Source organism: Taurulus bubalis (genome assembly GCF_910589615.1).
Source record: "Taurulus bubalis genome assembly, chromosome: 8".
Taxonomy (NCBI): Eukaryota; Metazoa; Chordata; class Actinopteri; order Perciformes; family Cottidae; genus Taurulus; species Taurulus bubalis.
The window spans coordinates 26,085,055-26,111,719 of record NC_136596.1 but is presented as its reverse complement, the minus strand read 5'-3'; the positions used below and the strand labels follow the sequence as shown (position 1 = coordinate 26,111,719).

The 26,665-nt window shown below is 41.3% G+C and overlaps 1 protein-coding gene across 1 annotated transcript; it reads left to right on the top strand.

Moving 5' to 3' along the window:
• Window positions 1–7,002: 7,002 nt before the first annotated feature.
• On the top strand, window positions 7,003–25,916 carry ehmt1a (euchromatic histone-lysine N-methyltransferase 1a; the record flags this gene model as incomplete). The annotated part of the gene is made up of 22 exons (XM_079222971.1): window positions 7,003–7,341; window positions 8,218–8,320; window positions 9,861–9,946; window positions 10,944–11,166; window positions 11,350–11,495; window positions 11,952–12,095; window positions 14,021–14,319; window positions 14,401–14,484; window positions 14,570–14,658; window positions 14,769–14,875; window positions 15,787–15,909; window positions 17,566–17,667; window positions 17,757–17,861; window positions 19,370–19,524; window positions 20,379–20,546; window positions 21,123–21,267; window positions 21,904–21,981; window positions 22,701–22,816; window positions 23,841–23,927; window positions 24,029–24,107; window positions 25,137–25,312; window positions 25,417–25,916. 22 exons carry the CDS (start codon window positions 7,003–7,005, stop codon window positions 25,511–25,513), a joined length of 3,051 nt encoding a protein of 1,016 aa, XP_079079097.1. The 3' UTR covers window positions 25,514–25,916.
• Window positions 25,917–26,665: the final 749 nt, after the last annotated feature.

The following is a 26,665-nucleotide window of genomic DNA, read 5'->3' as shown; positions in this document are numbered from 1 at the left end:
GACCTCTGGCAGGCCCCGCCACAACAAAAAGGGCCAAAGGGGAGATGGCGGAAAGAAGGGATCAAAACAGAGCCATAGTCGTGTGCTGCTGCTGCTGCTAATCTTGGTTTTGTCTTTTATGATGTCAGTCCTCAGCATCCTCTGTGTTGCAAACATCAAACATGAATTTGCTGCAGTTTTTATGTGCTAAAAAAACTTTTGTTGTATTTTTTAGGGAGGCTGAGATACAAAAAAAAAGCTGGTCTAGAAATATCACACCATTTAATTAAAATGTGCTTTTATAAAATGGATTTGTAATAGTATAGTGCGTTTATATATATATATATATATATATATATATATATATATATATATATATATATATATATATATATATATATATATATATCTATATATATAAAATCTACATGCTGTCTCGCGTAGGAAAGGCCAGATGAGTGACAACTTTGGGTTAATTTTCTGTAATCAGTGTAGCATTTCAGCATGGTAGATTTAACAAGCTAGCTTAGTTAGCTAACTGGTGGACAGCTGGCTAGTTAGTGAACGTGATAATTCCACCAAGCTTCTTGCATAATAATACAAATAAAAAAATACTATTGGCAACATTGTACTGTATATTTGTGATTTTAAAGTATGTCTGCAGAGAATATTTAGTGCCCTTGTTCTGGTAATTTTGTCCTAATGTAGTACTAAATTACTTACAACTGTATTCATTTCAATTAATACTCTAGCATCACTTCAACCTTCCTGTAGTTTATATACAGTATGTCGATAATAGTTGCTGAGAATTTTGGGTGGCATGCCAAATTTACTCAGCCTTCTTAGGAAAGACAGACACTGCTGGGCCTTTGTAATGTTCTGCAGGGCGCTGTGAGACCAGGTGAGGTCCTCGCTCAAAGGTTTTCCACCTCTATCTCATCTATGTATGGTGTGTCCTGCACCCTCTTCCTCCTTTGGTCAATAAGCATCTCCTTGGTCTTGTCTGCGTTGAAGGAGAGATTATTATCCCGACACCAGGCCACAAGTTCCTCCACCTCTCTTCTGTACTCTGTCTCGGCCGCACCAGTGATCATTCCAATGACCGTCGTATCATCCGCAACTTGATGATGCTGGTGTTTTCCTGGGAGGCCACACAGTCGTATGTGAAGAGGGTGTACAGCAGGGGACTCAGCACACAGCCCTGGGGGTCCCTGTGCTCACACTTCTTGTGTCAGATGTGCAGTTGCAACTCTGACTGATTAGGGTCTGCCTGAGAGAAAGTTCAGCACCCAGTTGCAGAGAGCAGGTGTCACACCAAGAGTGAGGAGTTTTTGACCGCGTTGAACGCTGAGGTGAAGTCTATGAAGAGGAGTCCTACATAAGTGTCCTTGCCCTCCAAGTGCATGAGGGTTGTGTGGGAGAGAGGACAAGCTCAAATTGCGGCACCGGCATCTTGCACAGGCACTTCCTGTGGCACCGCTCAGTAGGGATGGGTATCATTTGTTTTTTTTTTCCGATACCGGTGCTAAACCGATACTTTTAAAACGATACCGGTGCCTAAACGGTGCCTGAACCGATACTTTTTTATTGCCAAGGCAATTTTTTTTCTTCAAATTGAACAATATTATTAACTGTTTAAAGAATACTATAGATATAAATAAATAAGTAAATACAAAACACACTTCAAACTACAGCTTCAAACCTTTTAACTTCAAACTATAAAAATATATATTTAAAAAAAGAACAGACACTAGTCCAATCAGGTGGCCTGATGGGACCGTGTGCAACAGAACTCAGACACTGTTGGATCCTAAAACTGCTGCTTTACTGGACCACACGTCATCATTCATATCAACTGGAGAGATTTGTTCCATCAAGCCGAGGACGGACGTTCAAAAGCTCGTGCTCGTGTCTGCAGCGATCTCTGTGTGCGCGCGCTGTGTGTGTGAGCGCTGGAAGCCCCGCCCCCTCGAGCCCCGCTCTGCATGCAGGCAGACAGAGAGCAGAGCAGCGAGTGAGCTCTGATCCGCGCTATTTTAATAATCGTTTTTAGCGTGCGGGCACGGCACTACCTTTTTAGTATCTATATACCGTGCAACTTTACAGAGTAGTGTAAAAAAAAAAGTATTTAAATCGGCTCAGGCACCGGAAGGAAGCACCGAAAACTGCGTTGCTTTTCGGTCTGGTAGGTACCGGACGTGTTGGAACCGGTGCCATATTGGCACCGGTTCTCGGTACCCAACCCTACCGCTCAGTTGCCACAGTGCTGGAGGCACATGCCGCGGTGCCGGAAGGAGGTGCCATGGTGCCAGAGGGAGATGCTGCTGTTCCGGAAGCTGCCACTACTTTAGAGGCAGCATTTCCGGTGGCACGTCTCATGTGCCACGACCTGCCACTACTTTAGAGGCAGCATTTCCGGTGGCACGTCTCATGTGCTGCGAGCTGCCACTACTTTAGAGGCAGCATTTCCGATGGCACGTCTCAGGTGGCGGGGCACTTACGAGTTGCCCCTCGTGTGCCACTAGTTTTTGAGGCATCTGCCTGTGTTAGAGAGAGCGGTGCCGCAACTTGCTTAAGGTCCTGGAAGGTATATATTATCAGAGCTACCAACTCTCACGGTTTCGCCGTGTGACACACGCTTTTGCATGTTTTCACACGCACTCACGCCACACAACCAATTTCTCACGGCAAAAAAAAATTCTGATTTTGGACCGAGGCGCGTTCCTTCCAGCGCGCGTTCCTTCCAGCGCGACTTCGTTCCAGGCACGTGTTCGTTCCAGACGCGTTCCAGGCGCGTGTTCGTTCCAGGTGCGGGTTCGTTCCAGACGCGTTCGTTACAGACGCGCGTTCTACCAAGCTTTTGATCTCCTTCTAATACCTCATTTTTTTGTTATTTTATTTATGTATTGAACTATTGTTTTGCTTTAAAAGGCTACTGTTTCAGCACTTTATTTGTTGCACTTTTTTGTTTGATAATAAAACATATTTTTTCCTAACTAATCTTGTGTCATTTTTTGCTGAACATAAATCATTAAGTGCTCTTAAGAATACAAGTATTAACAATATAGGTTAGGTTTCAGTTAAGAATTAGTTGAATACCATTGTAATCAAAATGTCAATCAACCTACCTTGGTCAAATCTTAAACACAGGTCTATTAATTAGACTATATTGTGGTACATAGACAGTCATTGAGGCACAACAATAGTTTTCTGGTTGAATGTTTAGCTCAAGTCTAGAAGGCCGCTGTGGCAGGTATTTGTGGCCACAGCTGTCATCGCTGCAGAATTGATTCAGAAGATGTTTTGGCAACTGCCTGCCACTATTTGTGGCTTCTGGTGAGATGCACAGATGCACAGTTTAAGGATGTCAGTCGTTTTGCATTCATTTGCAAGGTTCTTTATTATTATTTTTAACAAGGCATCCAATACACGTACATTGTACATTGTCCCTCTTGAACAAATAAAAAGAAAATAAATACAGTTTGTAACAGAAAGGGAAAATTAAGAGCACAGAACAGCCCTTTCCCTCCTTGACAGAGAAAAGAGGGTGGCGCCAAAGAGGCAATCTAGGAATGGTCAAATATAATTTGACCATTTAAGCATATTCAAATGTGGAACATAAACTAATAATGTTTGATTTCATATAATTTACAGGGTGGCAGTGCACGTATCATTAATATTACTACTACTAATTATCATTAGTTCTGTTACAGTAGGATATTATGGATTGTATTAATTATAATAATAAAAACAAGTTTGAAAGTCTTTGTCTGTTGAGTTTAAACCAATTAATAAAAAACCTACCTAAAACGTTTATTTCTTCTGATCCAGAGAGATTAAATTAAAAAGAGAGATTAAATTACTAAATGCATTATTTAAAGACTGATAAAGACTTTGTACATAACTTGTAAATGCATACATGGCTTATTTCTCAATTACAGCACAGTCAATTAATTTTTTTGGTCTGATTTAGTAAGGAGTTTAAAAAAAATGAATGGCTTGATTAAAATTGACAAAAGAATATCAATTATTATGAAGGCTGTATGACATTATTCACATTACAATACTTAAGTCTAACCAAAAGATGAATAGTCCTACATAATAAATATTAGATTTGGTTGGAGAAATATGAATGATGAGTTAATTTAGACAAAGAGGCAGATATTTGATTCAATAGATATTCAATAGCCAAAATACCCATGTTTAATTTATTTAACCAATATCAAAACAGAAAATGAATGAACGGCTATGCTAACAAATTACAATGCACAGTGAATTTATATATTCAGAAAAAAAAACATTTTAAAAGAGAAACATACCTGCATGTGTTTACTCCTGACAAAAGCGCTCACACAAAGGTAAACTCCCTCTTGTGGCCAAATGGGTCAATAACACTCATCTTCAATATGTGCAGAAATACTGGGTTCAGAAGGAAACCTTGCAAATGAATGCAAAAACCACATGATGGAAATGCTACTTCTAGGGAGTACAACATTGACTACTGACATCCTTAAACTATGCATGTGGGCATCTCATCAGATGCCACAAATAGTTGTTTTTCTTTGTATTTGATTATTGTTTATTCAAGTGTAAAAATATTGTACATGGTTGTGGCAAGCTGCCACAAAAACTAGTGGCACCTCTAGTTGCCACTAGTTGTTGTGGCAAGCTGCCACGTTTTTGTGGCAGCTTGCCACAAAAACTAGTGGCAACTAGAGGTGCCACAGGAAGTGCCTATACGAGGTGCCGGTGCCACGATTTGAGCTTGCTCCTACTGTTGTGTGGATGACGTTGTTGACTGCACAGTCAGTGGACCGGATCTGGCGACACGCAAACAACAGCGGGTCTACGGTGTCTGAGATGGTCTTCTTGATGTGGGTCATGACTATTCTCTCGAAACACTTCATCACTATTGAGGTATTGAGGTGAGTGCAACGTGGCGATAGTCATTCAGGCAGGCAACAGTGTTTTTTTGTATTATGTAAAAACTGCTGATTAGTTTACCATGTTGACCTCGTCCTCCTTCTTTTGTATTCCAGGTGAGAGAGTTTTTCCAACTGTCTCAGTGTCTCCACGGCAAACCAAGCAAGCTTTTATTGACCTCTGCTGGTGATGAGGAGGAGTTGCAACAAGGTGGACGTACAGCCTGAAACACACACACACACACACACACACACACACACACACACACACACACACACACACACACACACACACACACACACACACACACACACAGTCGCGCTTCCATCCCTTTGTTACATGACATTGACTTACATTCATTTCCTTGAGACTTACCCTGACCTTAAACCAAGTCTTCACTCTAAATGTAGTGATTTATGGGTTTGAGACGTGCATTTTGCTCCCTAAATTTGGTTTGGTTCTATTCTATTTCTTTTATTGTTTTAATGAAAATGTTCCCCCAGCTACAATGGTTCTAGGGGGGATATTATTTATTGGGACCAGCCAGCAGGTTCAAGCCGGGACCCTTGTTGCTTTGAGGCAACAGCACTGTTCTTTATTCTCTTTCCAAAAACATGATACCAGCATAAACCATGACTGGTTCAGCTGAGTTATTCTGAGTACATTTAGAAGGAAACAAAACCCAAGGTTTGCATAATAAATTTTGTTTGGTAATTGTTTTAATTGCTTTTGTAAATGAGCTCAGAAAAAGGTCCCATATATTTGTCACTGTAAATGTTAGCCTATGCTTGACTATACAAGTTCTGCAAAAGTAGACCATCAACAGTTAAGTGTATGCATGACGCCTAATATATGTTTTAGCCAATTATTAGTAGAATGTTAATGCATAAACATGCACATTAATGCATAAACACACCAATTAAATCTCGATCCATCCCTAGAGGGATAGACATCCCATTGCCACCCCTGTCAATAATGACTTGAGACACATTGGCACAGATCTATTAAATATGTTTAAATGTGTTTTTCTTTAGATGTACAGGACTTCTTTCTTCTTCATTTGATTTAACTGACGACTGTTCCAACTGTCCATAAGATCAAAAAAGACTACACTACTGTCAACAATACATGTTGTGTTTAGATAGGCCCTATTGCTGTAGTTAAACCATGTTTAAAAGTTTTTTAAAGCTTTCTATTTCTTTTATTTCTGTTAGATTTCAATTTCTCTAGACACATCTTGTTCAGATCATTATCACTTGAGTGGAACATTGAGACCTCAAAAACATTTATCTTTTCAAGATTAATTTAATATTTGGTTAATAGTCTTTTCATTTAAGCCCAAAACAAATACCATATACTGTGTGCATATAAAAAAGTTGTGCCAAATATCAGCTGGCGGCAAGAGCACTCACTGTTTCCTACTTCCGTTGTTGCTTTAATCCTATTTTTGTACCCACTAAAACATCTTATATAGTATCGTCCGTTGTTTTAAATGTGTCAAATCTCCACGGCTCACGTTGGCATTACAAACTAAACCAGTCATCGTTGTCTTTATCGCAGACAGAGCCGCGGGCTACACTTATCTTCTGAAAAAGTTCCAGAACCCACGAGGACGTGTCCGCGGCGCGCACTGCGTCACGTGGTGCAGCGGAAGTGAGAACTCGTGTCTTCCTGTCCCGTCCTGTGGTCCAGTCCCTCGCTCCACACTTCGCTCGAATCTCGCTGCACACGGAACTGGACCTGGTAGGATGAAACTCTGCTGCTTCAACTTTTTGTTCACTCGGTGAAACGCTCGCGGATGTTTGAAAGCGGCTCACGCGCTCATGCGAGTCCCCGCGTCTGCAGCTGCGCCGCGCACAGCTGTGCCTGTTCTCCATGTTTAAGCCATTGTCACGCAAAGATGTGATAACTTTGGTCTCGGGGCACTACTGCACGTAGGCACACTGTGTGCACTGTTTAATAGCACCAGAGCGCGCCAGGGGGCTTCTACCCGTGAGCGTGTGTTATGGCTTTGTTTTAGAGAGGGTAGTAAAACTTGTTAAAACTTCTCAGGTGCCGCTGTGCCGAGCCTCCCCCAGTCTGACTGGCTTCAGGACCGCGATGGATTACAGTGGAGCCAGTGAGGTGCCTGCACGAGCTAGAGGACCCTCCAGCCACACCTCGGGGGCCCCCGGTGCTGCAAGGGGACAAGCAGCGCAGAGTGGGCACCAGGTGAAGATCACTCCCTTCCACAGCTCAGCCATCCTCAGCAGGGATGCTGCGCTCAGCAGCAAACGAGCAGCAGCAGCTTCTGGGAGGCTGATGGCGACTCCTGGCAGCCACTTTCTGGACTCCCTGACTGGCCCACAGGTCCGAGGGAGACTCTCTGCTGCTGCGCGCGCAGAGGACCGGACTCCCGGTGCAGACTCTGTAGTGTCCTCAACAGGAGAAAAAGCCAAAGTAAGTCCACTTGTTGTGCCGATGAGCGTCAAGCAGTGAAATGTGTCCAAAATGACTGGCTAATCTTTTAAAATTCAAAGTACATGTGCTGTGTCTTGTAATGTATCTGTGATCATGTGAGAGTGGAAGTACAGAGTGACAGATTATTACACATATGGTAGAACACACCTGTGTGCATAGACTGTAACATAATAAAACGATAGATCTATGTGATTACTTATGCAAATGTACCTTTTATGTGAGGACTAAGTGCAGACCAGAGGATACATTTTGAGCTACAATTTGTTAAAAGGAAATTGTATGTCAAACATAAATAGTCAAACTAAAATAAATATTTATCTGTTTACAACGTTTTATTATGCCGAGCGCTTGGATTGCAAACGTTCTGAACGAGTTCAAACTCGTACTCCTCGCAAGAGGTCGACTCGTTTTGGTTTGTAATTGTATTCATTATCATTAGATTATATATTATGCAGAATTGAATTGTCTTTAATCTTTGACTGTTTGTCAAATACTGGGAATCTAAAATTCAAATTCTCTTAATTGATTCACAAGACAATAATTATTGACTATAAAATAGTCAATGTTGGCCACACATCACTTTAACCCTTTATATTGATGTAGGCTTACCTTCTGTCTTCTCATCTATTAAATAGATAATTAGGTATACACAAAAATCACAATTTTTAAGAATAAAGATTCCTTTATTGTTGTGGCATGTTCGACCTAAAAGCAAACTGACATGTTTCGGCACCAACTCTTTATCAGGGACTGACAAGCAGCCATTTTCTATTGTAATTCCTCCAGTAGGAAACCTGTTGTTATGCCTTTAAAAAGGTAGATAAGTCAGCGTGTTGCTTTGTTTTGCCTCCAAAGCTTCCTGCACTAAAGTCATCAAAGGCACCAAAGCCAGAGCTTCGTCACGGCCGCGGAGGCAAAGAGAGCAGAGCGGCCTCCACCTCCATCAAGCCTCAGTCCGGTTGGTTTCTCTCTTTGCACACTTTATTGATTTGAATCTAACTTGAAGGTAGGCTACCCGATCCAAACAATGTGAAGGCGTTTACAATTTTCATATGATATTTCATCAATGAGCGGAGACATTTTTTACAACTATGAAGAGTTTGAATATTGGCAATTTTCCAAAAATGTATGTTGAATCGAAATTGATCTCCAATGTTTTCAGGTATGGTATGGAAAGCAAGGATATACAGGTATTATGTGTACATGGCACAAGAGCCATGTATAGATGATATATAAAAATGTTACCATGCAACAGTTTGCATAGCAGCACAGCGTTTTTTCTTCAAGAAGCAAAGAGAAGAGCAAAGGGAATACCCTCCTATGTCAGCATCTACTGTCTGAATATTATTATTATTATTATTATTATTATTATTATTATTATTATTAATATTTCCTTTGAACAGGTGATGCTTCAGTGTCATCTGTGAGGATTTAAAGGATCCACTTTAGACAATCTCCAACTGAAGAAATATTCCCTAAACTCCATAATGTTACGTTAAATACGGCTAAAACCAAATTGCATAGCTTGGCAAAAGCTAGCGTCCATATTTACTTCCTGTCAGCTGACGTCTTTCAAATAACTGCAACTGAGACACTTTTGTGTTTATGTTTACAGTTTACAATCTGACCTAATTTCTGCGAAATTCAGCTAAATGTGCTATCCGGCAGCTAAATGTGCTCCTTTTTAAAGTAGAACCTGTGATTGAGCGTTTGACTCTGTACTATTCTCTGCTGTATCATCAGTCTCAACACAACATTTTTCAAATGCGTATGCCAGAGTCTGCATTATTTACTATAATTCATCACGTGAGCTCAAAAGGCATTGGCTGGTTTACTGCCACAGCGTTCATCATCCATTACAACATGGACTAACTGATCGATAGGGAGGCACTGATATGGATATCGGTCCAATACGGATTCAAATAGCTGGATCAGGTTTTTGTAATCTAGCAATCAGACACCATTTTAAAAATACAAAACAATTTGGTACATTTATGTATTTATTTGCATTGTATTAGGTTTTGTTTTACAAAGTTAGTTGAGTGATGTTTAAGTCAAGCCTGATGTTTCTTTACACATAAAAGAATGATTGGGTCGGCCGATACCCAAAGCCCAGGTCTCGGTTTGGGGACTAAAAAGTTGTATTGGTGCATCTCTGCTAATGGATAACCAAATTCGTTGCAACTATTTTTATAATCGATTTAATCTATTAGTTGTTGCAGCTCTATTGTGGCTTTTCACCCTGTACTTTTTGATTGTATTTGTTAGTTGGGGAATCTCCTTAATTGAAGCTGCAGTTATAAAAAAAATTATGAATGTTTCAATGCATCATCTTGCCATTTGATAATGTAAGGAGAGAGAAGTAAAAAGGTTCTCTTTATTAAACGGCCATTGTTTTGATAATCACAAAATAGTGACATGATTTTTTTCTTTTCTGCATTATTTCTTAACAATGACTTCTGGTCACCATCTAAGCTCAGTCTGTGTGCTTTTCCTAGCTGTGAAGAGAAGGAAGCGGAAGATGGGAATGTACAACCTGGTCCCCAAGAAGAAGGCCAAGGCCCTCAAACAGCAGGACAGGGCAAGTCCATTCGTTATGTATTCATTCCTGTTCATCAGACCTCTGACAAGCCCACTGTCAGGACCTATTTTAATATGTATTGATATAGCGTCTCATCATATTATTTGGATACTTTTCAAGACCAAACATTCCCTCATAAACAAGCACTGGGGCTACAGTGGCAAACAAATTACTTATAGAGAGGGAGGCGAGAGGAGCTCAGTGTACCCTAGGAGGTCCCCCAGCAGTCTAGGCCTATAGCAGCATATCCAGGGGCTGGACCAGGGCAAACCTGAGCCAGCCCTAACAATAAGCCTGAGTCAGCCCTAACTTTAAACCTGAGCCAGCCCTAACTATAAGCCTGAGTCAGCCCTAACTTTAAACCTGAGCCAGCCCTAACTATAAGCGCTATCAAAGAGGAAAGTCTTGAGTCTACTTTTAAATGAGGTGAATATGTCTGCCCCCCGGACTGAAAGTGGAAGCTGGTTCCACAGAAGAGGAGCTGGGTAACTGAAAGCTCTGGAAACCATCCTACTTGTTAAGAATCTAGGAACCACAAGTAGCCGTGCATTCAGGGAGCCCAGCTCTCTAGTGGGGTAATGGGGTACTATGAGATATGATGGTGTTGGCCACTTCGGGCTTTGTAGGCGAAGAGAAGGATTTCAATTATATTCTGGATTTTGCAGGGAGCCAGTGCAGAGAAGTTAATACATGGGTTCAAATCATTGTCAATATCCGGGCAGGTCCCGCATCTACAAAGACTGTCCCTAGTCCCGAGTCCCCATTGTATCAAAAAATGTAATTGGTCACAACCCTCGTCTTTGGATTGGCTAGATATCACTCCCAACACAGACGCTAAGTAGCGCTATAAAGGTGGTTTTCGATCCGCCACTAAACACTTCTCTACATCTCAGAGGTACATATTGGTCTATACATAAAATGGTAGCTTAAAATAAGAGAAATAACTGAATAAGAGTCACTAGTCATCACTGATACAAATGCCGTTTCTTTTATTAATCAGAAAGAGGAACCAGGACCCAGTGCGGAGAAGAACAAAGCTGCAGCAGATGAGGATCCAGGGATTCTTCTAGAGACTCTGAAGGCCAGTGAACCAACAGCTGTTAGGAATGAATTGTTGATAAAGTTGGAACCTGAAGAAGTCTGCCATGTTGAATACACAGAGCTGGCCTTGGACTGTCTCGATCTGAAAGCTCAGGAAGAGCTGCTCTCACCTACCTTGTCAGGTGACGACTGCATCTCACGGACTGATTTTGGCTTCACAAGATCACCAAAATCCATCATGTCCCCCTTTTCTTCTCCAGAATACATTGTTATAGGTCACAGGTCCATTTCCTGGTGTGATTTGTGGTGAAATAATTGTGTGTGTGTGTGTGTGTGTGTGCGTGTGTGCGTGCGTGCGTGCGCAGGAGTAGCAGCGGATGCTGAGGTAACAGAAACAGACCTGGCTGAGGAGTTACCACTGTGCTGCTGTCGTATGGAGACTCCTCACAGCGAAGACAACGTGTCCACGCTGGATCAGAGCTGCATGGCCATGGAGAGCATGGATGGAATGGTAGCCATCATCTGAAATAATGAAACAATTTTTTTTATATATATATATATATATATATATATATATATATATATATATATATATATATAATGTTCAACAGAGTTTACTGTAGTTTCCAATATACCTCTATAAAGACTTGCTCTTTAAAGACCATTTTATGGGGTACTCCTGACAGACAATCATTGCTATAGGTTTCAGTGGAACACATTTAGTGTCCCATGAACTAAAGCTGGTTTTCATCCTGGAAGCCAAGAATAGCTTTGTTAGGAAGACAATGGAAACCTTCGGTAATGATCAAAGTAGAATATATCAATAAAAGCGGTTGCTGGGTAAGATTATTATTCTGGGTCTAATTACACCAACAGTACTTGAACCCTTTTGGTATCAATGTTGTACCGTATGCTTCTTCTTCTCCTCCTCCTCCTCCTCCTCCTCCTCATTATCTTCTCTCCTCAGCTGATTCGTTGCCAGAGGCGAGTGATGAAGCAGGAAATGATGCGACCCTCGAACACGGTCCATCTGCTGGTTCTGTGCGAGGACCACCGGGCCGGCATGGTCAAGCACCACTGCTGCCCTGGCTGTGGACTCTTCTGCAGGGTGGTGAGTGGACCAGAGCACACTGATACTGTAAACATGTGGATGCCTGACAGGGGTACTGTATGTTATTTTGACCATGTATGTACAGTATAATTGAATCAGGATTGCACTGGTTACCTGTAGAGCGCATTACTAAGAAACAGGGCAACATGCCTGTAATACGCCACATCAACACACTACAGCTTACATTTTGACTGATAACTAGGCGTGCATGTAAATAGGAGTGCTAAGTGTTGCGCATGTTTTCATTTGGTGCTGCAGCAAATGTCTAGAAGCCGAAGCGAAGAGGCTGTTTTTAGAAAAGCTAAATGGCAATAAATATGAATTGAAGCATAATATTTTGTAAGATACATTTATGTTGTGATTTTTGTTATTTTGAATTATTATACAATATGTGTTCAATAAATGTTGACTTCTGAGACAGTACAGAGAGGACTGAGGGCCGAGAATATGCATAGGCTATGATTAGTAATGCGTGGGACAGCCTCCTAGCTGTAGCCGCTCGCAGCAGCAGGATCAGCACCTTGGAGAGCACCGCTCACGACTAAAACACACAGCGGCTTGGCACTGAAAAGCCAGATTTACACAACGTAAAAGCGACCATCGACACTGTTATTTATATCTGATAGTAAGTATATACAAACATATACAGCAGCAGCTATTGTAAATTAAATAAAGACATTAAGCTACATAAAATGCAGGCGTCATTTACTATATAGGTTTATTTCTTTAATATATTTACAATATCAAGGCTTTTCTTTTTTTGTTGTACAGTAGCTTGTATGCTCAGTTCATTCTGCCAACTTCTTTTAATAAAATACATTTATTTTAACTTGGATCTAGCTCGTAGTTTTTTGGCTATTTAAAACTTTTGCCTAAAAGTTGTTTCTTATGGAATTCTGGAATATTAAAAAAAAAAACTGTCAGGGAGGCAGACTCTGTGTTTTCATCAATGATGCTTGGTGCACAAAAACAGTAGGAGTTTATGGACAAAACTAAAAATTATAATAATTAAATATAATTGATATTTAAATGACAACGAAGCGCAAAGCTGTGAAGTGAATCTCCTTTCTATAAAAACATGGAGTGATCTGCTGAAATACATTTATAAAAAAAAAAAAAAGTCCCCTGGTGGAATAGTGGTGAAAACACAGAGCTTTCTTTTAATTCTGGGGTAGGCGTGTAGGAGTTTAGAATTTTGCATGGGCAACATTTGGCATTCCTACCTACCTACACCTAGTTATCAGTCAAATTGAAAGGTGAAGTGTGTTGATGTGGCATATAAGTATATATGTACGACGAAAGCAACATGTAACCAGTCAAATTTCATGTATCTGTACACACATGACACAACCCTCTCCAGAGTCTGGTGATGGTGTGCTGGACGCTTTCACTCCTACGCGCTCGTGCTCGCCACTGCTCAACGCTCGCTCGCCAAGTTGACTATGAAGGCGGGATGCAATAGACAGTGGCCGGCGCTTCCGCTCCTGCACAGGCGCCAATGATAGTGATCATCATGCACTTGCATGAATGCAACCACATGAAATATTAGCTTGCGCACTCGGAAAGAAATTATTGCATATGCGACCATTGCAGTCTGGAGCCCTAAGTAGCTGAAAGTAATGGATACATCAGGAAATAGAAAGCTGGAAAATGTTTACAAACGGTTGAAATGTCTGTTGCTCCAAGCGAGTAGTAGTGTCGATGCAAAGTGGACCGAACCTGACTTGAGCATTAATAAATGATGGTGTTGAATAACATCAGATGTGACATCAATTCAAATGGACACATTTGGGACCTTACAAGTGGTGTAGGAGCACTCTAATTGTCTCTGACGTTGTTGTTAAAACATATTTATTATACGAGATATATATATATATATATATATATTAAACCTTAATACAGTGTTCTCCTCCTCCGTCCCACAGGGCACCTTCATGGAGTGCCGGCCGTACAGCAGCATCTCCCACCGCTTTCACCGCGACTGTGCCTCCATCTTGAGGGATCTCAGGTTTTGCCCTCATTGCGGAGAGGATGCCAGCGGTGCGAAGGAGGTCACAGTGTCCAAGGCTGATCCGGCTCCCTCTGTACCCAGATCCAACCCCGGGCCGGCACTCCCAGTTGTGGCAACCCTGCCATCAGTACCAACCACGCCTGCTGTTCCACAGATTCTCAGAGCGAAGAAGACCAGCGAGCCCCAGAGGAGCAGAGACGAGAGCCCGAGCAGGTAACCTCTCCTCACAGTGAAAACATCCCTAATATCTCAGCCATTAAAAGGATCATTCCAGTTGGCATTGTCTCTCTCCAGTGTAAATAGCGAGGCTGTGTGTGTTGCTGACAAACAACCTAAAGAGTCTCTGGAGAGCATCCTGATGGCACTGGATGATGAGAAGTAAGGTTAACCATGGAATATTTTGCTTCAGTTTGCTAAACAGTACAGTGTGGGACCACAGTTTGCATCTTTTTATCTTTTTTAGCCTGAAACCAAAGAAAGTGAAGTACCCCCCCCGGCAGCTTTACATATCTGCAAAAGAAGGAGAGCTGCAGAAGGTCGTTCATCTCCTCGGTAACTCAAATATGTTACTGCACACAAAGCAGCTCCACTTAGAATACCTCAATGTATGCTTTTTAGCTTTTTTGTCATTAAACTGATAGACAAAACTTGTTTTGTTTAAGTTGATGGGAAGGACCCCAACTTTTTGATGGAGGGCCAAAACAAAGGCACCCCACTCCATGCAGCCGCTGCTGAGGGTCACCAGGAGATCTGCCACATGCTGGTTCAGGTATTCTAAAGAGAAGGGTGCCGAAGGTGTATGAACTTTCTACATTTGAAAATCGTGACCCTTTTTTAAGTTATTTTTAATGGTACCCCAGTAAGATAAGGATCATTAATATGTAAATAAAAAATATTTGTAAAAATACAATTGTGATGTCATTATGGGCGACTGTGGCCTCTGATTGAAGGATAACCCTTCAATCAGAGGCCACAGACGCCCATAATTACAGGATCGGCGATTCAATCCCCGGTTCCGCTAGTCCATGTTGATGTACCTTGGGCAAGACACTTAACCCAAAATTGCTTCTGTTGCTGCAGTACACTTGCACAGCAGCTTCTCCTATCAGTGGATGAATGGGTGAATGAATAAAAGTTAAAGCACTTTGAGGGGTCCATTTACAGGTACATTTAATGTTTGTGTGCATTCTATGATGTGTTTTTTCCATTCATGTATGATGAATTGAGCTTGAACTAAACTGGTCTAGCTGGTAGTTTTTTGGCTATTTAAAACGTATGCCTGAAAGTTGTTTCTTATGGAATTCTGGAATATAAAAAAAACTAAAAAAACTGTCTAGCATAAACAGGGAAGCGGATGCATTGTTTGCATCAATGATGCTTTGTGCACAAAAACAGTAGGAGGCTGTTTTCAGCTTTAGTCTGAAGTAAGCAAAATGAAGTAAGCAAAATTAATCCAATGTTTTAAAGTGCAGTGGGCACCATGATAGCTGTGGAACTAGGAATCCTGTTGGTCGATGTCTTTATAAGTGGTGATGTTGGGATGCTGTGTGTGTGTGTGTGTGTGTGTGTGTGTGTGTGTGTGTGTGTGTGTGTGTGTGTGTGTGTGTGTGTGTGTGTGTGTGTGTGTGTGTGTGTGTGTGTGTGTGTGTGTGTGTGTGTGCGCGCGCGCTCGTACTGTAGGCTGGAGCTAACCTGGACATGTTTGATGAGCAGCAGAGAACACCACTGATGGCGGCCTGTGAAAACAGCCATCTGGACACGGTGAAGTACCTGCTGAGAGCTGGAGCAGCCGTCGGCCACAAGGTGAGTCAGGTGTCCAACCCTGTGTCTTCTCTCCTCCTTCGGTCCGGTCTCACTCTACCAGCTGCTGCCACTGCTCAGGCCTTCTTTACTACTCTGCATTAATAGGGTTATTCGAGTTGATTGATGATATAGCGGCACATACTAAAAGACTAAATATCTCGGAAGACAAATATCTGAAATTGAAAAAGGAAACAAATAATACAATCAAGCTAAGCAAAATTTGAACAGCAACAACATTTAAATGCAAAGCATGTAGTATGTAATATGTACTTCAGGGCCATGAATAAAGACAAATCAACTGAAAATCAATAATGGAAATGGAAAAGAATGCACCATCTATGAGTTCATAAGGTTGTTGACTATGGCTTGTAGGTTGTTGCCCAGATTCTGTTCAATGACTGTGCAACATTCTGGGAGTTGTTTGGAACTAGCTGTGTGCCTTTGGAGGCAGGTTATAGTGGAGAAATGGACATCTGCCACTCGGTCAACAGCTGCATTCCTGCAATGGGCATGATTAATGCATGCGATCTCAAGATGTGTTTCCTCTGGGGCATGATGTACAGCTGCAGAAACGGCATTTACAACATCAATGAAAAAATCACAGGCATGTAAACAACTATGCCAAGTCTGTAAAGTCTAGTGTGTAGAAAGAAATATGTAATAATTGACAGAATTTTGGATGGAGGTAAAAACAAAATAGTTTCTTTAAAAGTTGATTGTACTTTATTGCGCATCACACTCTTCTTTCTCTCTTGCCATGCTGTCTGGTTCTCTACACTGATCACTGCAATAGGCTAGAGTAAAGAAATTCAACCAGTTAAGCCAGCGTGTCCACAGAAACCAGTGCAGCAACTACATCCGCTTCAGCCCAGTTTGTCCCACACAGAACTGACACACATTATTTACGAATAATTCAGTTCCACTCTGATTTAGACTTGTATGTAAAAGCCGGCTTCGGTTTATTTAGCTAAATGTTCAAAAAGAGACCAGAAACAAGAGCGGGTTCATATTACATATACAAGAATAGGCAGAAACTGCTGGGCATAGAAGGTGTGTACACGATAATATTTGGATAGTGTGGAGAGACACGCTGCATTCCATCTTTAGCTAAACGTACATGGTGAGCCAACATCTCCAGTATATTGGTTCAAATTGATAACAATTGCTATTCAGACATGGTCACACGACAAGACCAGATACTAGTTGACAAAACATGCATTACCATATTGGGCAAATATTGTCGGTTGTGATTTGTGTTTCATTGTTATTAATTTATTTTCTGTTTAGTTATGTAGTTTAGTCCAATACATATTTAATTTCCAAGGAACATGATCATTGGATTTGTGTGTACCGGTATATTAAATGATAAGCCACTGTCCACCGTGAGAAGAACTCTGTAACAACCCTGAGATTGAGACTTAATTGATTAATATCAAATTTTCCCTATTTTCCTAAATTGGCTGGTTTCCTGAATTTAATCTGATTTGATGGTTTCTTATAGCAGAGGCTAAGTACCATCATCCTTTTTGTTCTAATTGATGGGTTTATGATTCATAATTGAGTTATTAATAATGTGACATTTTGAATTTAATTCTATATTATTAAATCTGCTACAAGCAATAACGCTACAGTTGTATAATCATGTTGTCATCCCAGGATGTCATTGGTTTCACCTGTCTGCACCTGGCAGCTAAACTGGGACATTGTGATATCGTCCATCATCTGCTCTCCAAAGCGTCCAAATATGTCAACTGTCAGGTAGAGTCACACACTGCCGCTTTCACTAACTTAATATTCATATGTTAGTAAACATTTTGGCACGGGATTTACAGCTTGTGTCTGTGCAGGATGACGGGGGATGGACTCCCATCACCTGGGCTGTTGAGTACAAGCACAAGGAGCTGGTCCAGCTGCTGCTGGCCAGAGGGGCCGACGTGAACATCCGAGACAAGGTCAGTGCACACGGCACGCTGTTCACTGTAAGAAATGTGCCACACACACGCAACGTAACACTGTTTGCATACAGCGGTGCAGCTCAACTCTGACAAGTGTAATCTCATGGATGCTGAATGTTTCATACCTGTTAGTGGCTGTTGCTCAGAGGTAGAGCGGGTTGTCCTTGGGCAAGATACTGAAGTGTGTGTGTGTGTGTGTGTGTGTGTGTGTGTGTGTGTGTGTGTGTGTGTGTGTGTGTGTGTGTGTGTGTGTGTGTGTGTGTGTGTGTGTGTGTGTGTGTGTGTGTGTGTGTGTGTGTGTGTGTGTGTGTGTGTGTGTTTTGATCCTGATGGGCAGGTGGCTCCTTGTATGACAACCTCTGCCATCAGTGTGTGAATGTTTACATGTAATGTTCTGCTCTCTGAGTGGTCAGAAGACTAGAAAAGCACGATATGCATTCTAGTCATTTACTAATTTTGGGGTTTTGGCCAGAACGCATATGCTTATGTCAATTTCATACAAATGTCTAACGTGATTCAAAAAAATTGATGTAAACTGAACATGACTGGTTGGCAAGGCGGCATCTAGTTTACCTTTCAAACTGAGTGACAGTACACTGGGCGGTACTGTGTCACCGTATTTTACAGTATGTGATAAAAAGGACTTCATTGGACGACTCCTCTGATGGTACAGAAGTCTATATAAATTACTCTACTTCTCTCTTGATTTATTCCCTCAGTAAACATTGTAAACATGAGTTTATGTCTCAATCTCTAGTTTCAAGTCTTCAATACAGCATGATGTTCATTTAGTACATTATGGTAATTTAGAGTCAAACAGACCATAAAGCAGGGGATGCTTTAGGGCGGGGCTAGACACGCTGCAAACACTTAATCAATCAATCAATGAGAAAACAAGCACGAGTTAGTTTTCACACCAGCCGCTGCACGGCTCAGTAAAACACAACAGGAGGAAATAATAAAACACATATATATATCTACACGTCTATATATGTCTATATAAATTACTCTACTTCTCTCTTGATTTATTCCCTCAGTAAACATTGTAAACATGAGTTTATGTCTCAATCTCTAGTTTCAAGTCTTCAATACAGCATGATGTTCATTTAGTACATTATGGTAATTTAGAGTCAAACAGACCATAAAGCAGGGGATGCTTTAGGGCGGGGCTACGATGTTATTGACAGGTCTCTAGTGCGGAGTCTGGTCTGGGAGTTGACCCTGTTTTCATCTAGAAGTCTGTATTTAGAGTGTTTTCAATTCATAAAAGTTAATTGTACCCATCTTTATTGTCTAAGCATTTCTTGTTCACTTGCAAAAACAGAAGACGCATACATACCCGAGGCTTCAAACTGGCAGTCCTCAAACCAGCGAGCGTTTTGGAAGCTTTGAACGTGATGATTCTATGCTCTGTTTCATAAATGAGACTCCTAGCCTGTCGTCTTCCTTCTGAAGACTGCAGTGAAGAAAGCCCTGTGCTGACCTCTAATCTGCTCCCTGTTCAGGAAGAGAATGTCTGCCTGCACTGGGCAGCCCTTTCCGGCTGTGATGACGTCGCCCTGGCTCTGCTGGAGGCTCGATGTGACCTCAACGCTGTCAACGTTCACGGGGACTCAGTGCTTCATGTCGCTGCCAGAGAGAACCACCTGGAGTGTGTGATGTGAGTGTGTAATCTGGGAGCAACGTTCATTTTGGTCACACTGACCTGTATCAAATTCAGATCAGTCCATTGTTTTTAAGAGATGAATAATATGCAATCAGGGGCGGGTCGAGAACATTTTGAATACTTACTACTGAAGTCATTTGAATGAACACATTGTTATTCATATCTACATTCTTTCTCCTGTACTGTTTGCATGTAAGCAGTAAAACGGAAAACTGCGGCTGCCCGCCATAACATTGTGTAAAAAAAGAGAAAAGAGTGTAAGAAGGTTTTGTACAAAGCCCTGAAAGTTTAGAAAATGTTTAATTTGAACCGTAATGTTTTCAAGTGTAGGAATAGGCTTGAACTCAAATCCACTCTAATTGGACACTGAATGATTTTCAGCACAAGCAGTCATGTAAACCAAAAATCATTTGATATGAAATGAAGCGTTCAGGTATTTCTATTAGTTTTCTCCTGGCGTTCTATCCCTGATCCGGAGCAGACAGAACCGCGGCTAGATTTACTGACATGGCGGCGTAATGAAACGGGAGCAATTTTCACAGGATGGGCGTGTGTCCTCTGACCTTTTGACGTGGTGTGTGCATGCACATTAAGGGCAATCTGTGTTAATTTCCATGAGTGTTCCGCCTAGTCCTGCCATACTGTGCTGGGATCCTAGTACTGGCTAGCACTACTGTGCTATTGCTATAGCTTCAACAACCCCATATTGGTTAATGCCTTGATACCACCAGTTAATTGTGTTTTCAAGCCTACTCGGTTATATTGTTATATTTTAAGTTACACATTACACCAAAACCTTTTGTAACCCGAGTCAACAGACTTTGACCTCAAACATTGTCCATCTGTAGGTTGTTCCTGTCTCGTGGAGCTGACATCAATCAGAAGAACAAGGAGGGAGAGACGGCTCTGGACTGCTGCGTCTACGGCTCCAAGGTGTGGACGGCCCTGAACACCAACAAGAAGCTGACTGATGCCAGGAGAGGCAGGGTTAGCCATGGAGAACGAGTGCTCAGCAGGTAAAGTGTGTGTGCGTGTGTGCGTGTGCGTGCGCGTGTGCGCGTGTGTGTGTGTGTGTGTGTGTGTGTGTGTGTGTGTGTGTGTGTGTGTGTGTGTGTGTGTGTGTGTGTGTGTGTGTGTGTGTGTGTGTGTGTGTGTGTGTGTGTGTATACAGGTGCATTAGGGGTAGTGAATCTCTAGGCACCTCACAGTTCAATTCAGAGGTCTATGATGTGATTATTAAACAAATTGGTTGAGTAGGGGCCCTTAAAGGGGTCTTTAAACAAAACAGAAAAGGGAGAGGCAGTGAACGTGGACAAAGTGATTTGGAAACACTGGATAAACAAGTCAGGAATAAAGAAACGCCACACATCAGAAACGCCACACATCATCAAAAGTTCAATGGGCGGAGCCAAAGACTAGATTTTGAAAGGTCAACTGAGCTTAACAGCAAAGATTTTGGTAATTTAATACATGAAGTCTTGTCAGTTTTCTTATCATGTATTCATTACTTTATTGGGATATTCTCTTGATGCAGATTGTGGTGCTTTCATTTTTTTCTCGCTTTAATCAGATTTATTTTTTTTCCTTCTTAGGGACATTTCTCGGGGCTACGAGGCAGTTCCTATTACCTGTGTTAATGGTGTTGACAGCGAGCCAAGCCCGGAAAACTTTAAGTACATTCCTGACAACTGTGTCACATCCCCACTGAACATAGACAGGGACATCACTCATTTACAGGTGAGACTCTTCAGGTTCTACACATGTCAGTGCTCTAAAGAAAGCAAAACAAGACCCATTTCATGTCTCTGTGTATTTTAAGAAGAAGTGTATTCAATCCCAAACCAATAATGAATGTATCTTCTAACTAGTGTTAAGATAAGGTAAGGTAATCCTTTATTAGTCCCGTAGTAGGGAAATTTACAATTAAAATGTATTGCACTCTTTCCAAAAGTCACATTTAAAAGACGAGTGTAACTGCAGCCTAAGACGTTGTAATTTTGATCTTTTCATTTGTTTAGGGTAAAAAAACACGTCAGACTTGTGCTGGTGTTGTGTAACAGAAGGCTCACCAGGTCTCATCTTTTGACATTGGCTTTTTTAATTTATTTTTTAACTCAAGTGAGTTTGGGAACTTAATGAAACCTGCAAGCAGAAGGAACTGCTGCTCTTTACCAAATATCCAATATCAATATATGTCCAAATTAAAAGAGAAAAACACTCCACAGTTGAGTGAACTGCTCCAAGTAGACTTGCTGTTTCTATTTTCATATTTTGTACATTAAATTACACCAAAAGCAATACAGCAATGTCAGATAAAAGCTGCAAGAATTCATAATACTTGACTTAAATCTGCCTCCTCATTGTGTCATTCAGCACTGTAGCTGTACAGACGACTGCTCATCCAGCACCTGCATGTGTGGTCAGCTTAGCCTGCGATGTTGGTATGACAGCGTAAGTACACACACACACACACACACACACACACACACACACAGTTAGAATTCTGTGGAATTATTTCAATGTCCATTACTTTTAACAATATTAAAGTAACTTATTCAGTGTCCATTTATCTATCATATTATAATTTTGTATTTAATTACATTTATTTACTGTCACTTCCACTTGGTCACATGCATGTTTACTCTTTAATAATAATATACTACAGTTATTCCAAATGGAAATTAGGTTTTAGTGAAGTTAGTTGAGAATATTAAAACATGTATTGGTCTATTTCTTGTGCAGTACTTAGTTTCTGATTCCCAGAGCAGAGGGTCCAGGTTTAGCTGCTTTATTTAGTTTGTGTCTGCACTGGTAAAAACCCTGTCTTGGGGCAATTATGTTTTCTGTCGGTCTGTTTGTCCACACCGTTCCATTTTTTGTGAACGTAATATCTCAGGAAAGCCTTGAGCATATTCCTTGAGTCCAATTGGACAGGTTTGTGTCCATAACTCAAGAATCTATTATCTAATTATAAGAATTTTACACAAGTGTTTAATAGTATAACATTATGAGGATAAAGCATTTTGGACAGACATGGATGTGAACTGCTAGTTGGCAGTAATTCAGATTTTTCCAAAATATGTTTCTAACTAAGAATCCAAAATCAAACTGTAAATCTGTATTTTTATTCCTGCTAGCAGTGTGTAACATGTCTCTTGGTGTGTATGTAGGAGGGTCGACTACCTCTGGACTTCTGTCAGAGAGAGCCCCCCGTGCTGTTTGAGTGTAACCACGCCTGCTCCTGTTGGAGGACCTGCAGGAACCGAGTGGTCCAGAACGGACTGAGGTAACTATTCCACTCCCTCTGAGAGCTCACTTTGGTTTATTTTTCTCCCTTTTCTCCCTTGCAAATACTTCTGCATTTCCTGCAGTAAAGACCCACAGAAAAAATGCCCTCTGGCGGGAAGGTGTCTTATGAAACAGCAGCAGTGCACACTTTGAACTAGCAACGACTTAAATCAGCAAGTATAGGTCCAATGTGGCTGCTCAACAGGGTTTCCTTCAGTCATGGAAAATAAGAGAAAAAGGGGCTATCTTGTGCTGTCCTGAAAAATGATTTCAACATTCTCCTATTTTCCTTAAATTGAGAATGAACTACAGGCTAAGTATCAGAGCTTCCTAACACAGATAATACTGCCTTCTGACAACACTAAGCTTAGTCCAGGATCATTGTCACGCTCTCACGGTAGTGTATGTATGAGAGACGGTTTTACACACCTACACACTCACACAAGGACTCCAGTTGACACCAGTTATGCTCCTTATTGTTAGTGCAATAAAATATTCACGAGTGAAAAGTCAATTCTTTATCAATACATCTGTTCAACGAGCATGGACATGTAAACGTGTAGAACAGTGCTGTTTCAATCTGCTCAGTCTCTCATCCACAATCGGTATGTTATAAAGAAGCCAATTAGTACAAACAAGCTCAAATAAAAGCTGACTGTTTAGTTTAGTTTGACAAGTATCTTAAAATCATCCACGTGAACTTCTTTGCTGGCTCCCCTCCTTCTACCAGGCAGATACTCACATCAGAGGGAGGAGGACAGGAGACAGGAATGTTATTTATTTTACTGACAATTTGGATTTTCACTCGATGAGGACTCAGAGGTCACAGTGTGCATGCAGACGACATGGCTGGCGGGCCTTTATACCAGGCCAAAGAAAACTCAATTTCCTCTCCCAGTCAAGGATCAGCTGTCAAAGTTGTTTTCTCTCTTGGAAACTGTGTTGTCTTGAATCAAATCAATGTCATTTTTTGTCTTAATGTTCCTGTACTGAGATGATTGCCTTGTTGTTGTTTGCTTCAGAGCCCGACTGCAGCTCTTCAGGACACAGAAGATGGGATGGGGAGTGAGGGCCATGCAGGATATCCCTCAGGGAACATTCATTTGCGAGTGAGAAGAGACTCTCATAAGAGAAACGAGTGAATTCAGTGTTTTACAGCATGAAATATTGAACAGAACTCTGAGCTCCTTCCCCTCTGATGCTTCCACAGGTATGTCGGGGAGATCATCACTGATGCAGAGGCCGATAAAAGGGAGAACGACTCATTCCTCTTCACTCTCGACAATAAGGTTTTTGAATTGGTTTACATGAATTTGGAAAGGTGTGCTAGGTCACAGTGCATGTTAGTGCTGAGATGAGAGAAGAAAATGATGTAAAGTAATGTGTGGGTTAGGAATACTGTTGAGATTCAGTTTAATGTATTTATTTAATTTCTCACCTCTGACCTTGTCGGCGACTGTGGCTCAGTGGTGAGCAGGGTCGTCCTTCAATCAGGATCGGCGGTTTGATGTCGATGTTTTCTTGGGCAAGACACTGTGCGTATGAATGTTAGCTACTCCTGTTGTATAGATTAATTTGGCCTCTTTATCCCCATTCAGGGAAGTGTGAGGCTACTTGCATTAAAGAGCACAGTCATTCTCCAAGACTGGGTCGGGACCCACGGATGGGTCGCAGGAGCTTTTATCAGTCAACAAATTAATTAGCAGAATTTCTTCATAGTCTTTTGTTTAACATTTCAATCTGCAGTGCTCCTTAGAGCCACAAGGTGGCGCCTTAATGTTAGTATTGTTTTGATAACTGTGGCCTACTTAGCATACACTCTTTGTTTTACTGATGAGAGGAATTTAAAATAATGAGTCTGTTAGCCTCAAATGTATTTGGTATCAATTATACTTATTAATATAAACCTGTAGTAATATAAACCTGAACCAGCCCTAACTATAAGCGCTATCAAAGAGGAAAGTCTTAAATCTACTCTTAAATGAGGTGCATATGTCTGCCCCCCCGGACTGAAAGTGGAAGCTGGTTCCACAGAAGAGGAGCCCGATAACTGAAAGCGCTAGCTCCAATCCTAATTTGTAAGACTCTAGGAACCACAAGTAACCCTGCATTCAGTGAGCGCAGCTCTCTAGTGGGGTAATATGGTACTATAAGCTCCTTAAGATATGATGGTGCATCACCAATTAAGGCTTGAACAGTAACTTCAGGAGGTCAAAGTTTTGCTGTGCAAGATGGAATATAATTGACATGTATCTCCGTTTTACCTCCAGATAAAGAACATGTGAATGTGACTCTTTTTGTTCATCCTCTTCGTGCAGGTGGGAGACGTACATTGTATTGATGCGAGACTCTTTGGCAACATCGGCCGCTTCATCAACCATCTGTGTGAGCCCAATCTGTTGGCTGTGAGGGTGTTCACCATGCATCAGGATCTACGCTTCCCCAGGATAGCCTTCTTCTCCAGCAGGCCCATCAAAGCTGGAGACCAGATAGGGTGAGTGGTGTCAAAAAATACATACTTTTTGGCTTCAGTAGAAAACGTCAAGTAAATAGTTGAAGCAAAGATAATATGATGGACATGTGCCTCTTCCTCACCAGGTTTGACTATGGCGATCACTACTGGAGGGTGAAGAGCAAGTACTTCAGCTGCCAGTGTGGGTCTTTTAAGTGTTGCCAATCAGCAGGTAGCGGATAGAAACTCACTCCCTCTATCTGCCTGGACTCATTCTGTGGCGTTGACTTCTTCAATGTCAAAAATACTGTCATCTGAACCAGATGCCACGCAACAGAAATGCTTTGATTACGTGAACATCAATGGGATGTTCTTGAATTCCCTGTTTTACAGCAACTTTCACAAACATTGTGAACATCCGTCATCTCAGAGAACAGGATCTAACTTATTTATACACCTAATGAGGTCATCTTTCTATATGAAGGACCCTGTAGCTCGCCACCAGGCAGAAATACTGTATGTCAGAGTGGTAAAATCATGTCTGCATTCATGGACTCTTCCAAATTGTAATATTTGTGGAGTAATGAAGTAATGTTTTTGTAATCTGATATCTTATATATGAACACGCTTTTTACTACTTGTCTAATTAGTAATTAAAACACATTTTAAAGTTTTTATCATCTGTGTTTTTAATTATGTATTAATGAACTTTAGATGTCAAGAGAAAGTAGAGACACAGCTTCAAGAGTATTAATGAGGTCCAACACTGATGCTGGGTGATCAGGTCTTGCTCAGGGTCGGTGTTCCGGTTCAAAGGTGTTGGATGGGCTTGAGGTCAGACTGTGAAATCATTTCTATATGGAGCTGACAGTGTGTACAGGGACATTGTTATGTTGAAACACATCTGTTGACACAAAAAAAAAAAAAAATCATCCAGAGATTTTCTGATGTTTCGTACCACATGTTTGCTGATGATATTCAGCTTTACTGCTCTTTCAAGCCGACTGAGCTTCAGAGGCTAAATTCCTTAGTTCATTGCTTGATGGAGATAAAACAATGGCTAAGTGTTAACACCTTGCAGCTAAATGTGGACAAAACAGAAACACTGGTTACTGCCCCTGATAACTTAATTCCAGGGATTAACCAGTACCTAGGTGACTTGGGCCAGTCTGTTAAACCGAGCCTAAGAAACCTGGGTGTTGTATTGGACAAAGACATGTCATTAGTGCAACACTGCAAACAGCTGACCAAAAATTGTTTTTTCCAGCTGAGGAACATCTCCAAACTTAGGAAAATGGTGTCACAAAATGATTTGGAGCTGATCATTCATGCATTTGTGTCTTCACGTTTAGACTACTGTAATAGTTTATTTTCATGTCTAAACAAGAAGGAGCT